This window comes from Prunus mume, linkage group LG2, assembly GCF_029339155.1.
Source record: "Prunus mume cultivar Tortuosa linkage group LG2, ASM2933915v1, whole genome shotgun sequence".
In the NCBI taxonomy this organism is placed as follows: domain Eukaryota; kingdom Viridiplantae; phylum Streptophyta; class Magnoliopsida; order Rosales; family Rosaceae; genus Prunus; species Prunus mume.
This window is the reverse complement of record NC_142699.1, coordinates 32,161,071-32,177,673: the sequence shown is the minus strand read 5'-3', so window position 1 is coordinate 32,177,673 and position 16,603 is coordinate 32,161,071. Positions and strand designations below refer to the sequence as shown.

Sequence of the window (16,603 nt, the reverse complement as noted above, 5' to 3'; positions counted from 1 at the left end):
TGCAAGGGCAAATGAGTAAATTTAACAATGGGATACTTATTTTCCCTCCTATCTTAGGATGGGTCTTTTTCACCTTTTCTTGCCTGTATGATGCCTCCCGCTTACGAGTTAGGACACGAGAAAATGCCTTTGTCCAGTTTCTTTCTCTCCCGTTTCGTGTCCCGACGCTTTGAAATTCCACTAATGCTGTCCAATGATTGGAGGGTGCTTATGTAATTTGTCTACCAAGGTGTTGTGTGATATGCTGTTACACTGTTACACATACGAGAATACTAAGGACCGTTGATCATGCACCTGTAGGTGATTTCTGATCATTGATCAAATGTAGGGGCAACGTCGATCAACGGTCAGAATTGCTGGCTTTGCATATCTCTAATACCAACTTGAGCTATAGCCTATAAGATAGTATCCACCACATTTTACTAGACTCTAGGTTTTGTCCTGCCCATGGTGATGATGCTACCAAAGGATATCTCCTGTCAATTATCCTACAAAGGTTCTATTTCTTTTTCTTCCATTTCTCTAATTATCTGGTTGATTGCCAAAGAAATGAAATACTGGATAATGGATATTATAGAAAGGTTTTCTTTTGGTCCATGTCCTTTTGGTCTGTCATCTCTTTCTCGTAAAGACAAAAGTGGAGGGGAGGGATTATATCATGTTGAATTAATTGTTTGTATATGGTACATGCTAATCTTAGCCGTTTATAACCACACATAAACGCTGTACTCCACAGTCCGCACACAAAAAGTTGAATATTCCTTGCATTATATAAAGTATCAAGTTTTCCTGATATTTATCTTCTAAGTAAAGGTTACATTGTCTTAAATGCAATTTTTTTTTTTTAGAGAATCTCGACGGAATGAGAGAAACTTATTGATAAAGCGAAGAATTATGACAGGGAGATAATGTGCCTGACCCCGACTTTACGCAACAATTTAATATGCCAAAAAAGGGGAATTCAAGTCATTGGCAATTGCGAATTTCAGAGTCAAAATTGGACTAATAACATGTCGTTTCCAAGCGAACGGCAAGTTGAATAATACTCACACCGATGCGACTTAAGGCGGCCTCGAAGTTGTATTGCATTTCGAAGCTTTTATGAAAGTTATAAGTCCTTTCCACAACAAAAACAAAAAAGGATCTGAACCTATTTTTAAATCTTCATTTTGGAGAGACCCTTCCAAGTGTCATCACATGTGGTAGGCGCAAATTGTCACATCCAATTTTATTTTACCAAAGTAAAAAATGAGTCAACCTTTTTAATAAACACTGAAATAACTTATGATAAACTAATTATTTAAATGATTTTCAACTTGACTCATATTTTATATATGTAAATGGTAATATTTAAAGAGTGGTGATTTTCTCACTATAATTTTATTCACTTACACTCTATTTTATAACTAAAAAATAAATGTAAGTGGATAAAATTAGAATAGAGAAATCATTACCCTGTTTAAAATCATTAGCCGACACTGAGGGTTGGGGGGCTGTCATAAATACGCAATTGGACGAATAGTAGCTTCAAAATCCAATATGACTCATCACACACAAATATCCATGCCTCCCACCAACCCCCGTGTCAATATGCTGTGGTGGTAAGCGAGCTTCCTCATTACATGGTTAGAGTCATGAGGAGGGTGGGCAGGAGATTTTCATAGAGCAGTCTGTCTTTGCGGGAAAAGTCTCCCTAGAATAATAGTATATTCTATACCCAACCACAAGAACTAATTGGTTAACTTCTGGGTTCTATGAGCCTGTTATTTGTAAGTGTGCATACTACTTTGAACTTTAGCAATAAAAAAAGTGAAATCTTTTGTTATATGATTGATCTTGTCTGAATGTTATAGGGTTCCACGTTAGTGCATTACATATGCAATTTGTAAATGTTTCTCAGTTAAGTGCAAAAAAAATAAGTGAAGTTCATTTTTATGTACTACTGCATCTACTAGTGCTAAGAGAGGAGCCTTTTTGTCAACCCTTATAAAAGCATTTCTTTATGTCCATGTTTTATCATGCGTAAGTCCATAAACCATATCGGTGGTAGTTGGCAGTTTGGTGCCACATGTAAGTTTTTACGGCTCTAGGTTGTGTATTTGCTTTGGCGCTTGTGGTGAGAATAGCTAATCTCATCATAAACTTTAAAAATAAAACAAAAAAATAATGAAAATAGATATTAATAAATTGAACATGTAATTTAAATTTATTTTAATAAAATAATAATTAAAATATCATTTTCACAATTGTTTCGCCACGTTATTATTCTACAATAATAACCACTACTCTTTTTTCATTTTTATTTCTCCCCTTACTTATATGCTTGTAGTTCAAGTGATGAAGAGTAGTTATCCGTACACCTGAGGTCACGTTTGAATCCCTCTTTTACCCAAACTATATATTTCGTACAAAATTAGAAAGGAGTGAATAATGTCACTAAGAAAACCTACAAAATACCAAACTAATAAGAAAGGAAAAGTAAAAAACACAATAAAAAAACAGAAAAGAAGAGAAAAATAAAAAGTTTATTGAAAATAAAAGAGACAAAGAAAGGACGTAAGCCAACCTCCATCAAGTGACGTCATTTTAATTAATATCTCTTCGGCCGGTAATTTAACTAATTTTATATTTCATTTTTCGGCCGTCAAACGTACGGTCACGATTCAACACAACATTGCCTCCGGACAATCTTAAAGCATTGACCGAAAAGTGGACCCCAATTACAGACATTGCCAGCGATTTTATTTACCTACGCAACACTTTATATCATCCAATGGACTCATGCCACGTGCCATATCGTCCCAAAACGTCTTCCCGTGACATAAAACGGCATAACTAGAAGAAGCGAGTACCGTGGTCGAAGAAGCACTGGATAATTGACACTTCTGCTGAAGAGTCGCCAGAGTAGACTCAATAGAGACTGCTCGCCCTTATTTCAGGTTCCCCATTTTCTCGTTCTCTCTCCAAACAGAAACTACTTTCTCTCACTTTCTCGCGCGTTTTCTCTGCAAATTTAAGAAACTGACAGACAAATATAACCTCTCCGCACAGCTCAGTTCTATTATCACTCCAAATTTCAGCAGAAAACGAGGTATTATGGTTTAAATTTGATGGACCTTTTTTTTTGTTTGTTGAATTTCAGTTTAGTTTTGAAAAGTTTGTAGATAGTTATGTGTTTAGCTGTTATGCATTTCTTGATGTGAGTTTTGGTAGTGAAGTAGCTGTTTTTGATTTTCTGGTGTTCTGCAGATCTGGAAATCTAGGGTTCTGAAAATCGGTATAAAATGCAGAGGCAGACTAGACTCATGGAGAGGACCAACTCTATGAGAGGGAAAAGGCCAATGGAAGGGGGAGAGGAGGAGCAGCCGGAACGAAAGCGGCCGGCTCTCGCTAGGTAACGGATTTCGTCTTGTTTAATTTCAATTGATTATGTGAATTCTTTTTGTTGATTATATTCTTTGCTTGCTAATTTGAATAATTAGTCGTATAATTTGAGAATTGTAGGAAAAACCCCTTTTAGTTTGAGCTGATATAGTTATATTTGGACCGTCTAGTTGCTCTGATGCGCACTCGAGAACTAGAGCAATGTGCTTCTTTGACTAATTTAGTTGTCGATTAGAAGTGGTTTTTGAGTAAATGCTAAGTTACCTCAAATTTCTTAATGACTTGCTTAGAAGAAGATAAGAGTGACATATGATTTTAACTTTAGCGTATTTCATGACCATTGCACAGCACAATTACAGCCATGTTGTTCTCATCAGATTGTGATATTTTTGTATTTGGTACTATAACTCTTCATTGAGACACACCCAATGACTTGTTATTTTTGCGGTTCCTTTATAATTTCTCATTTCAGTTTCAAGATCATATGTCTGGTGCTTTTGTATGTTCCCTTATGTTCCTCTGTTTGTATTGGGCATAAGTTTCTGCATGCATGAATTAGCCACTTAAATGAATTTTTGTCTAAAGGTTCAATATGTCTTCTGTCATGTTCTTTATATTCCATTGAATATATATTTGCAGTGTAATTATAGAAGCTCTCAAGGTGGACAGTCTGCAGAAGCTATGCTCATCATTGGAACCTATTCTTCGTAGAGTTGTAAGTGTGTTTCAAAATTTTATTTTCGGGTACCTTTTGTTTATGCATTCTCTAATTGATTAGTGTAATATGAATTATTGGTTTAACATCATTGTAGCCTGTGTGCTTATTTTGTCCTTCTTTCTTCTAACTACTTTTCTTTATTGTTAACTCTGTGGTTTCCATACTCTATTCAAATCTCTAGTCACTTCTTTTTAGGTTTTTTTTTTTCTTTTTCTTCCCCCACTCTATGAGTGCCCGCATATACATCTATTATAGTGTCCTCATCATTTTGGTGGTAGTGTTTTGATTTGTATTCAGAATGTCAACATTATTGGCACTGGTGCTATTTCTCTTTCTCTTTTGAGTGTGTATGGGGATCCATTATCATAGTAGGTATACTAGAAATTTTGCTTTTAATACATTTGATTCTGTTGCCCAAAGAAGACTGATTGTGAGGAAGTTCCATAGTGGCCTATCCATACCTGAGAGATATTTATATGTACTCCTGCTTTCCATGCTTGTGTTTGATACCTTTCATATGTGACGATTTTATCCCTCCTTTTTTGAAGATAGTTACTAGTACTGGTTATCCAATTTACGTTTGGGCTGATAAAGCTGAACAAATTAAAAGATAGTTTAAAGTTACCATATGCTTGTTTCACTGTTGAGCTTGAAACAGTGATTAACATAATCAATGGAGAGTTGATTATTAGTCAATACCTTTTCAGGCTCATGCATTTGATATGTGGACTATTTTTTCTTTAACCTGAGTTGGTTGTTAAAGAAGACGATAGCCTGGCTATTGTTATGTGTTTGATTTGCAGAGTATTTTAGTTTTAACTGTATCATCTGAAAATATAATTCTCTGACATTGCAGTTCCTTCTGAATGTTTATGAGAATACTACTGATTATTTGTGTTGAAATTCATCTCCTACTTCTCTTTATGTGGGTAACTCCTCTAACACCAAATCTATTGTGCCCAGACCTGGGGTTGGTGACTAAGAGAGGTTTGTCATGCCCCACTCCAGAGATTGGTGGTAACCTAAGAAGCACGGATACGCTGGTTGAGGCGCGTATCCCGTATCCGATACGCTGAGGGATACGATGCGCTGTGGATACGTGCGGATACGCAATGGATACGTATCCGACTAAACGGATACGGTCAACGACAAAAAGATTATCTGATTACGATACGAGTATCCATTGTTTAGGATACGTGTATCAGAAAACGTCTCCACTTCTTCTTCTTTCAGATCTTCCTTCTTCGATATAAATAAGAAGCCCAGATCTTCCTTCTTCTTCTTCATCCAGCGGTGCCCCTACTCATCAATTTCTTCTTCTTCATCCTTCATTGTTGGCGGCGCGGGTTCTCTTCTCCATTTTCATTTTGTTTTCTCACGCGTGCTTCTCTGTTCTGATAGCTGGTCTTATCCTTTTGACAAAAGGATTTTGTTTGTTTTTTTTTTGGGTCAAAGGATTTTGTTTGTTTAATAATCTCACAGTTTCCCACACCCCACGTCATGGCTGGTCTTATCGTTTTGACAAAAGGATTTTGTTTTGTTTGTCTTATTAAAAGTAATAAAATATTATAACCAAGACAAGTGGAAGTATGTTAAAAGTAATAATATTATCATTTTTATGTTATTTAAAATATGTTTTAAATTATATATATTGTTATTTTTAAATTATTATATATTTTTTAAATTACCGTATCCACGACGTATCGTATCCTCATTTTTGAAAATTTGTCGTATCCCCGTGTCGTGTCGTATCGTATCCCCGTATCCGTATCCGTGTCCGTGCTTCTTAGGTGGTAACATAAAGAAAAATTATTAGGAAAAGAGTTTGATATATAAGACCTTTGGTTTTTTTAGCAAGAACATTGTTTTAAAACTCTTTTACTTCTCAACCAAATTTTAAAGCTATATTTTTAAAGGTGACCAAGAATTTTGTGTAGTGTATGTAACTTAGTTTTGTTTATATTGAAAAGAGTGATGGAAGCTAAATTTATTTAGTGGTGGGTTAAAAGCTAAGTCAGAGCGTTCTTGACTCTTGGAATAGTGATTAAATCTTATGAACTGAAATTTTTTTTAGGGCAGGGTACATCATTAGTCATTTTAGTAAAAAATGATTTGTTCAAATGAAGAAACCTAAATCAAGGCACAATTTTTTTTTGTTCATTAACATAGTTTTAGTACTTCCAATTTGTCTTAGTTTGATGTTGGTATCATGTATAAAGAGAAGACAAACTAGAAGTATTTAAACAATTAAAGGTTCAGATGATTCTTTTGCATTTTTATGCAGGATAGTTGCTTTCTTATAAATGAACTGTTTGTTGGTTATGTAGCACGATCTGTCTTAGTTATGGTCAAAACATAAGAGACCTATTGGGATTCTCTGTCTATGCTCTTGATCTGTAGCGCTTATTCTTTTACTGGTTTACAGGTAAGCGAAGAAGTGGAACGTGCGTTGGCTAAGTTAGGCCCTCCGAGAGTTAATGGAAGGTCAAAAAATTATTTATGAGAATTTTATTTATTTATTTTTATAATGAATGAACTTTTTTTTTAATCATTTATATAATAGAGCAAAATAGTTAACCCCTTTAAGAATTATAGACAAGCAATCCTGTTCAGTTATCAGGATAAGCAAGGATTGCCTATCCAGATTTCTAATCATTTATATGATATCAGAAAGGAAATTTTTGCAAAAAGGGAGAGTAATGCTAGATGCTTTTTAATGTAAGATATTTTGTTTCAATGCTCCCTGATGTCAGTCATCACAACCATGAATTATTTTAGCAAAATAAAAAAGTTACAAAAAAAATGTCGCCATGAACTATATGTTCAATCATGTTGTGGTAAAACAGTTTCTGACATTTGACATTTCAGGTCTTCCCCAAAACGGATTGAAGGTCCCAATGGGCAAAACTTGCAGCTAGAGTATAGGTCCAATTTGTCTCTTCCGATCTTCACAGGAGGGAAAGTTGAAGGCGAGCAGGGTGCTGCAATTCATGTTGTTTTGGTTGATAGAAACACACAGCGAGTTGTGACTTCGGGACCTGAATCCTCTGTAAAACTGGATGTTGTTGTGCTTGAAGGTGATTTCAACAATGAAGATGATGAAGGCTGGACTCAAGAAGAATTTGATAGCCATGTGGTGAAAGAGCGTGATGGGAAGAGACCTCTGTTGACTGGGGAACTGCAAGTGACCCTCAAAGAAGGGGTAGGAACACTAGGGGATCTGACGTTTACAGATAACTCAAGTTGGATACGAAGCAGGAAGTTTAGGCTTGGAATGAAAGTTGCTCCGGGATTTTGTGAGGGCATTCGCATACGTGAAGCTAAGACAGAAGCTTTTACTGTTAAAGATCACAGAGGAGAATGTAGGTTCATGCTCTGGCGTATATCTTCTTTTTCTATCTGTTCTAGCACACTGTTGTTGATTTATTATTATTATTTTTTTCCATTGATCTTGACAGTATACAAGAAACACTACCCACCAGCATTAAATGATGACGTATGGAGATTGGAGAAGATTGGCAAGGATGGGGCATTCCATAAGAGGCTAAACAATGCAGGAATATTCACGGTTGAAGAGTTTCTTCAGCTTGTGGTCCGAGATTCTCAGAAATTACGGAATGTAAGTGTAGGACTTGGTTTGAGTTGTAAAAGCGCACACTAACACTTACACAATTTTGTACATTGTAGATGTTTTATATTTTGTTTGGATACTGTATATAGATTCTTGGAAGCGGTATGTCGAACAAGATGTGGGATGCTCTTTTAGAACATGCAAAGACTTGTGTCTTGAGTGGGAAGCTTTATGTTTATTATCCTGAAGATACAAGAAATGTTGGTGTTGTTTTTAACAACATCTATGAGCTGAGTGGCCTCATTGCTGGGGAGCAGTTTCACTCTGCTGATGCTCTATCTGACAGCCAGAAGGTGAATATTAACCTCTTTCTTTTGGTTTATTTATTAATTTTTGGAATATGGTCTCCCTTTTTTTATTTTTTGGTCGGTCAATCTTTGTGTTCTTTTATATTACATATTTCAAAATAAATTTTCTTTTTGCTGCAAGGGTTTATATTTGACACATAGTGGAAGAGTTGAAACAGAAACCATCACCAAGGAGAATTAATGTAGGGAGATGAAATTTTTTTATTTTAATTTTATTTTCTGATAATTTCATGTTAGGAGGATGTGCTCTTTATGTTTTAAATCTTTGTTCCTGCTGTAGTCTTCTCTCGTTCCTAGTAAATGTATGGAAGTTATGTTATTAGGTTGAAAACACCCGGTAACTTCAAGGCTTATAAACTAATTATGTACTTTTTGTTTCTAACTGAACAGTTTGGTGTTATGATACTATATTATTCTTTATCTTTTATGCTAAACAATTGACAGGGGGAAGGTCAAATACATGAAATTTCTATAATGCTTTTGTTTTTGCAGGTCTATGTAGATACGCTGGTGAAGAAAGCATATGAAAATTGGGATCAAGTTATTCAGTATGATGGCAAGTCACTTCTAAACTTCAAGCAGAATAAGAGGTCAACCCGAACTGAATTTCAGACTGGCCCAATCAGTTACTCCGATGCTTCAGATCATCAACTGCAAGTACCTCGCCTGACAAATTCAGTTCCCTCAGAGCAACCTCCATTGGATCCAGCCCTACCAATCGGAGGTAAACATTGCTGCCTGCATGAGTATTCAGTGTTTCATATTTGGCCTCATAAACTTTATTTTTAACTAATCAATGAAGATAAGCTGAAAGAGTGAAAGGGTTTTTTGCTTGTGTGGAATATAATTTGAAGCGAAATATATAGAGTGTAGGATTTATAAGTAGTGCTACATTTACTTGGGTCTACAGAGCACAACCTGGAAAATCCTGAAGCTATGAGATGTAAAATCCTCCAAAAATGAACATAAAATTCGTTGTGACTTGCTTGACTGCTCATCAGCATAGTTATACCGGCAAAGTTTTACTATTTATCTTACGGAACCAAGCCTAAGGTTGTAATCAATAATGCCAATGGATTGTACGTGAACTTTTTTGGTCACACACTACACAATCTGTTCTATACACGTGAAATTTTTATGCCTTGCATGCTATATTTACATTCTTAAGAGTTTAAGACACACACACACACACACACACACACACACAAACACACAATCACGTATGCACACACATGAATGCATGTGATGATGTTTCCTGTCATCCAGTGAGGATGTTAGCTAGACAGGTTGCTAATTATGGTTCTCTTTTGTTTTTTGTTTATTTCTGTAGGGTATAATGATAATCTATCAACAAGATACTTGACCCAGCCACCTGTAAATTCCAACTCTCGCACCCAGTTTGATGGCAGTGAATTTGCACTAGATGACCAATTGATCAGCAATTCACATGAGGCACAAAGCACAAGAAGTGATGCCAATGCTGTTGGGCTGGCCCTTGCTCCTCCACAATCATCTACATCAGGATTTCAGACTATCAATTCTTCTTCTCAGCCATCCACTCTTAATCCTTTAGATGACTGGACAACCAACCGAGATTTCTTTTCAGAGGAAGAGATTCGCGTTAGAAGTCATGAGATGCTTGAAAATGAGGATATGCAGCACTTGCTCAGAATCTTCAGTATGGGAGGCCATGGTGCCATTGATGTGCCTGATGATGGGTATTCCTTCCCCTCATTCATACCATCACCAATGCCCAGCTATGACGAAGATCGCAACCGTCCTGGCAAAGCTGTTGTGGGGTGGCTGAAAATTAAAGCAGCAATGAGGTGGGGTTTCTTTGTTAGGAAGAAAGCTGCTGAGAGACGGGCACAGCTTGTGGAGATAGAGGATGAATAGAAGCCCCTCTGAAGGTGATACAAGGTTCTTTCTATGCCGTCTTTTGATGTGGTGACTATCATTCCATGGATTTTGGGTGTTATCAAGTCTTTTTTGCTGTGCAATATTCTAACTTTTAATCAGTGCCAGCCACAACTTGAGGTATTAGGGCTGATTGAAGACGTTGGTTTCAAAAGTCTTGATGAATGACTGACATTTGTGGAGATCTGTGATAGATGGCAAGGAATCTATTCTTGTACAGCTGCCTGTACAGTAAGTTGTTTCTGTTTATTTTTCTCAGTTGTGAAGATTTCTCTCTCATCACTCTTCGAATGACATGGTCTTGGCATCCAAAGGGGTAAATTTCTCATTGCCTCTTTTGCTGTTGACGTATAGGGGACTACTTCCAGTATTTTTAGGATAACTATAATCTGTTGTTCGGCTAAATATTGCACAAGGACCGCTGGCTAGTATTTTTATATTTATTGTGCTAGTTGCTTTTGTACTTTGAATTGACTGAAATGCCACGAATATATTTTACTTAAGACCTTCATTATCTTGTGTTCAGATGGCCTTGAAAATTCATAGTTTTCTTGTTTTAAGTAAACTGAAACCAGGTTCTAACTGAGTGAGTTCTGGTAAACCGATGTTGAGTTTTCAAATTTTTGTAAATGGATCGTGAACACGCATACGGAACATGGAATTCGTAAGGTTGATTTGAATGATTGGTCCCGTAATTTCTTGGATACATACAACCCATTAAATGAAGTGGGATCCTAACGCAATGTTACATATTATGTTTTCTTCTTGATAGGAACCACATCATGATTTGTTACTCTTAGGTCCCGTTTGGTTCATGGAATGAATTTGAGGGGAAATTATTTTTCATGGGAAAGTAATTGGTTTTCCATTCCCAAGTCTCCTTTCCCATAAACCAAACGGGGCCTTAAATCTGTGTACGGTCCATGTAATTGCATCTACAATGTTTACTACAAGCCTGGGTAAAACGTGTGCGCAAGCTTTACGAAGGTTTACTTGGAAATTAATTTGGCCAATTTCCCTATAAATAGAAAGATGACTATGTCACTAGACACCAGCAGCCTGAAATTGAGGGGCCGAAACCGAAAAAGTTAAGCCTCACGCAAATTGCGCAACTGTGAGCCGTACACATACGGTAAAGCCAAACATACACATTACGCATACCCAATAAAGGAAAACAAAGAGAAGGCTGTTTGAATGTAGCAAGAGCCAAGAGGCGAGGCTACATCTTCAAACCGAATTCCCTTTTAATGGGAACACATTTTTATATCCGAATAACCTAATAGAAAGGCGTGAGCTAATTGATCTAAACGGCTACAAATGTGTTTCCATGAAATGTAAATCTCTATTGCCAAAAGTCCGACCCCAAGATGCATTTTTGTCTAGACTCTCACTATATATATATTTTTAAAGTGCATCGGGATAAGATCAAATCCATTACGTATTTTAAATCTAATGGTGCATAGGATAAGAACAAATTCATCATAATTTGAGCAAGTTGAATGTCTTGTCTAACTCTAACTGCATTGGTTTTAGTTGCGTCGTAACTCTAATAATTTTTCTCCGTACTCGGATTTGATCTTATCTTATCATAAATTCAGCTTTTAAGGCCCTTGAGCTAATCCGGACTTCTCGCAGCACCATTTTGTTATCAATTGTACATCTTGTTTACTGCGGTAAATTTAGAAACAAAAACGACCGTTAAGGATTTCATAATTTAAGTCAATTAGTGGTAAATGAAGTCATGACATGATTTAAATTTTACTTGGCATTCACAGTAGCAGTGGATATGCAGGGATTAAGTCCATAATAGATAAACTAAGATGAACCAATCCCGTCCGAGTAGAATGGGATTTGGGTCAAAACTTTCAACTTTCTTAGCATCATGGCTGGGGGTAAAATGGGAATAAAATAGCCAAGAGTCAAGTAAATCTATCACATAAGCCACAGCTGCCAAGTACGTGGCCATCATGATGGTCTGCCTCTTGTGGGTTTCTTCACAAACCCCTAATGCCCTACCTATATAAACAGAGTGGATGCGGAGACTAGAACTTGGGGTCTTGGGGCATTTTCATTTTCCATTTCCATTTCCGAAATGATGGAATTTTGGAATTGAAAATCCCCAGGCCCTCAAAGGAGCTCCCACAAACCAGTCCAAAATATCCAAACTTCTTTTCTTTTATGATCTTCTCGTCCTTCTCTCTCTGTCTCTCTCTCATAAATAACATGCGATGTGATTGTTCATGTGAGATGAAAGGGATGGGTCGATATAATATTGGAGCCATATGGAAGTAGTCAGAGACAAAACCCATCATCTATGAAAATGATTGGAACCATCAACAAAGTGATTTTATGAAATCTGCCCATGATGTGAAAATGGTGGTTGGTTCATCTTTCTGGGATTTCTTAGCCATTTTTGTAGTGATTTTACTTTCTTCAATATATAGTGTTGTGGTTCATGATGTTTACCCAAACTTTTTCTTGGTGTTTTGATCAATAGCAGAACATTTTGATTTCCAATTATTTACATGTTTATCTCTGATGACCTCTGTGATCTCTCCCTCTCTCTCTCCGATCATGCATGGTTTGGTGAGTAAATGACAAGGGAGGCTCCCTCTGGGTTGGGTTTGTGACAGATCTAATATATGCCAGCGCAAGCTGTTTGGAATAGAAGAGTCCATTGAATTTTCCTCCCTAATTAGGAAGCTGATAAATTAATTCATAATTATAACGGCCTGGGTTAATTTGGCATGAATGGGCGATTGTCTTCGATGGTGACCATATATCAAAGCGTCTTTTGATTTTAATTTTACTTTCTATTTAGTTGAAAATGGTCAGCCCAGAAACAAACAGATTACGAAATAAGGGCCGCAGAAAAAAACCAGACTACGAGCACAGCTAATTGGCATTTTCTCATGTTTGATGAGGGGCTCCAGTATATAATAGAAGAGATGCCGTTTCATTAATAGCTTGAAGTGCTATTTATTTATTTATTTATTTGAAAATGAGCGATAATTGTATTTAATAATTGGCACATTGACCAAATACTTATAAAGAGTTAATACAAAGACGGATGCACATTAATTGCAAAGGGTTCATCCAGATACACATTAATTGCAAAGGGTTCATCCAGATATAGGAGAGGATACCCCGGCGATATCGCACTATCTCCACTAATAACCCTAAAAGGCCAAATACACATGCCTGAGCAAATCATAAGTGAAATAAAATGTCCAAAATTACAAATACAACTACAACAACTCTCACAAGTAGAGACTAAAACACAAATGAACACCCAACTCACAAAGAGTTGATGGAATTATTGCGACTCAAACAACTCCAAATACAAGCCGATCAATCACCTCTTTTTTCTTCAAATCACAAATAGAAACGAACCACAGATCTGAAGTACATTTAAAACAAGAATATCAAATCTGCAAAAAGAAACAAACAAAACAACCAAGTGTAGACAACAAACCAACCAAAACAACAAAACATCAACAACGGGCCAAAGGGGAAAATGAGGAGGTAGAGAGGGGAAGGCAGAGAAAGGAGGAGGGATAAGGGGATGAAGAAGTACAACCCTAAATAAAATAGGAAATAAATCCAAAGGACAATAGAAAATATAAATTATAATCAGAAATAAATCTCAATTATAATAGGGCTAAGAAAATAGGTAAGTAACCAAAATCCTAACTAAGGACTCACCAACACTCCCCCTCAAGTTGGAGCGAAGATGTTTCGCATGCCAAACTTGACAAGCGAGTCATAGAACACAATACTCGACATTATTGAACAATTGTCGAGAAGGCCTTGTCATACACCACAAGTGAAACAACTGACAAACCCTAACAAATATGGCACATAGAAGAACACATAAAATCATAATATAGAAATTTTGTGAGCACGACAGTAGGTAAGACATAACATAGAAATACTGTGAGCATAGTAGTAGGTAAGGCAGAACATAGAAACCTTGTGAGCAAGGTAATATGTAAGGTAGAACACAGAAACCTTGTGAGCACGGCAGTAGACAAGGCAGAACACAAAAACCTTGTGAGCACAACTGTAGGTAAGGTAGAACATAGAAACCCTGTGAGCACGACAGTAGGAAAGGCAAAGAACACATTCAACAAACTAGATTCCATAGTGTGCATCATCCAAATTTTCATGGTAGCATCGTCAATTTTTCACTTTCCAAATTATAGATATGTGGAATCGACATCAGAGTCACGAGTTAGGTAATCCAATTTTCCTTGTGAAGTAGCATAGAGTTCGATTATCGAAGCCCAAATTGCATAGTTGGATCCATTCAATTTGAATTCCAAAGGGTAGTTTGGTGGGCAATTCAGTCTGGTAGGAGAAGCAGTAGGTGAAGTAGATTCAATCATCACAATAAGAGTAGGAGAAGCATTAGGTGAAGTAGAACCAGAAGAAGTGAAGAAATAAAGGTATCAACATTTGACATGGTGATGAATGGCGGGGTGGAGGCAGCGGCTCAAAACACAACAACATCATCGACAATAACCATAGAAACGGAAACTGAAAACGATGAAAAATTCTTCCATATCAACTTTAGGTCATTCACGCAGACACAACTTCTCTTCATTCTCCCTCTCCCCTTAAAAAAAAAGGGGTCGTCGTAGTCAAGAAATATGCAACATCTTCATAGGAATACACCAAGGTAATAGGTATACGTCAATAAACATATCATTTTCACTCCCCTTGCCCCCTTGAAGAGGAGGGGAGGAAAGCAATTAAATTACAAGGAGAATGCAAGCAGATGTCACGAAAACCTGGCTCTTATACCATGTCAAACAAAGTAGGACAAATATTCATATATGCTCATATTTTTATTATTCTCTAATATGGAGGTATTTATAAAGAAGTACAACTCTAAATAAAATAGGAAATAAATCCAAATTACAATAGAAAATAAATATAAATTATAATAGGAAATAATCTCAATTATAATAGGACTATAAAAATAAGCAAGTAACTAAAAAATCCTAACTAAGTAAAGACTCGCCAACATATTGTTATGGAGAGTGTAGGCACTGTTGGGGGTTTATGTTTGATGTGGATGAAGGAGGTTAATATGGTGCCAAAATCCTTCAGTCTCAACCATATTGATACGGTCGTTGAGGCCTTGAGAATGGCAAGACGCTGATGCCTTACGGGGTTTTATGGTCACCCAGTTACTACTGGTTGTCACCTCTCATGAGACCTCCTAGAGAGTCTGGGTACTTCCTTTTCTATGTCGTGTGTGTTGTGGGATTTCAACGAGATTTTACATGTTGATGAGAGGATTGGGGGAAAACCCAGCAGTGAGCAACAAATGAAAGGTTTTCGATAGGCTCTTGATTCTTGCCAACTAAGGGACCTAGGTTTTACGGGTCCAAAATTGAATTGGTGGTAGGATAACCCAAAGGAGATTCACATATGACTTGATCGTGCTTTGGCTAATGAAGAATGGGGTTTACGTTTTCTTGGGTCTTATGTTGTGCATCTGAATCCAACAAAGTCCAAGCATTTAAAAGAAACAATATCGCCGCGCGGCTATACTCGGTTTGTTTTATTTATTTAAAAGAAATAGTACAGCCGCCCGGCTATACTAATTTTTTTTAAAGAAATAATATAGCCAGACGGCTATTGAAATGTATATAAGCATTTTTTATGTTTAATACACGTATTGTTTATAAAATTTTGAATAATACACCAAAAATTCTTGAATTATACACAAAATTCTTATATATTATTGAATACAAATAATATACATGCAATTTTTTAAATATATTATAATTAAAATATTATATAGTGCCTGAACATTTTGTAATTTACCAAATAAAACATGTACGTATTTTATTCTTATAGTCCCACAGTTATACCAAATTAATATCTATAAAGTATGAACTAATGCAACTAGGAGGATCCTATTTCTTAATTTTGTTATATTAAATAGTATAGCCGACCAGCTATACTCATTTTTCAATTGTTTTTAAAAAATAGTATAGCCGCACGGCTCTCTTGTTAATTTTTTTGGAAGAAATAGTATAGCCGCGCGGCTATACTTCATACTTCTAATTTTTTAATAAACGACATAGTATAGCCAGCGGCTATACTTGTACTCAACATGTACAAATGTACATATTTTTTTATGTTTAATACATGTATTTTTTTATAAAATTTTCAATAATACACAAACACTTCACAAATTATACACGAAATTCACACATATTATTGAATACAAATAATATATATGAAATTTTTTAAATATATTATATTAAAATATTATATAGTGGCCTAACTCTTAAGTTGTAATTTGCTGAATAAAATGTGTAGGTATTTTATTCTTATAGCCGTGCGGCTATACCAAATTGATAACTGTAAAGTATGAACTAATGCATCTAGGAGGGTCCTATTTCTTAATTTCAATTTTAAATTGTTATTGAAAGAAATATTATCGCCGCACGGCTATGCTCGGTTTTTCAATTTTTTTTAAGACATAGTATAGCCGACCGGCTATACACATTTTTCCAATTTTTTAAGACAGGCACGGCTACATTCGTTTTGTTCAATTTTTCTGAAAGAAATAGTATAGTCGCATGGCTATACTCACTTTTTAAATTTTTTTAAAAAGAAATCGTA

General features: G+C 36.1%; 1 protein-coding gene across 1 annotated transcript; it reads left to right on the top strand.

Annotated features, from left to right (window-relative positions):
• Positions 1-2,850: 2,850 nt before the first annotated feature.
• Positions 2,851-10,469, top strand: LOC103323440 (Calmodulin-binding protein). The gene is made up of 10 exons (XM_089047430.1): positions 2,851-3,091; positions 3,250-3,394; positions 4,024-4,099; positions 6,528-6,586; positions 6,971-7,464; positions 7,561-7,721; positions 7,823-8,026; positions 8,534-8,765; positions 9,372-9,951; positions 10,067-10,469. The coding sequence occupies exons 2-9, from the start codon at positions 3,285-3,287 to the stop codon at positions 9,935-9,937; spliced, it is 1,902 nt and encodes a 633-aa protein (XP_088903556.1). The 5' UTR covers positions 2,851-3,091; positions 3,250-3,284; the 3' UTR covers positions 9,938-9,951; positions 10,067-10,469.
• Positions 10,470-16,603: the final 6,134 nt, after the last annotated feature.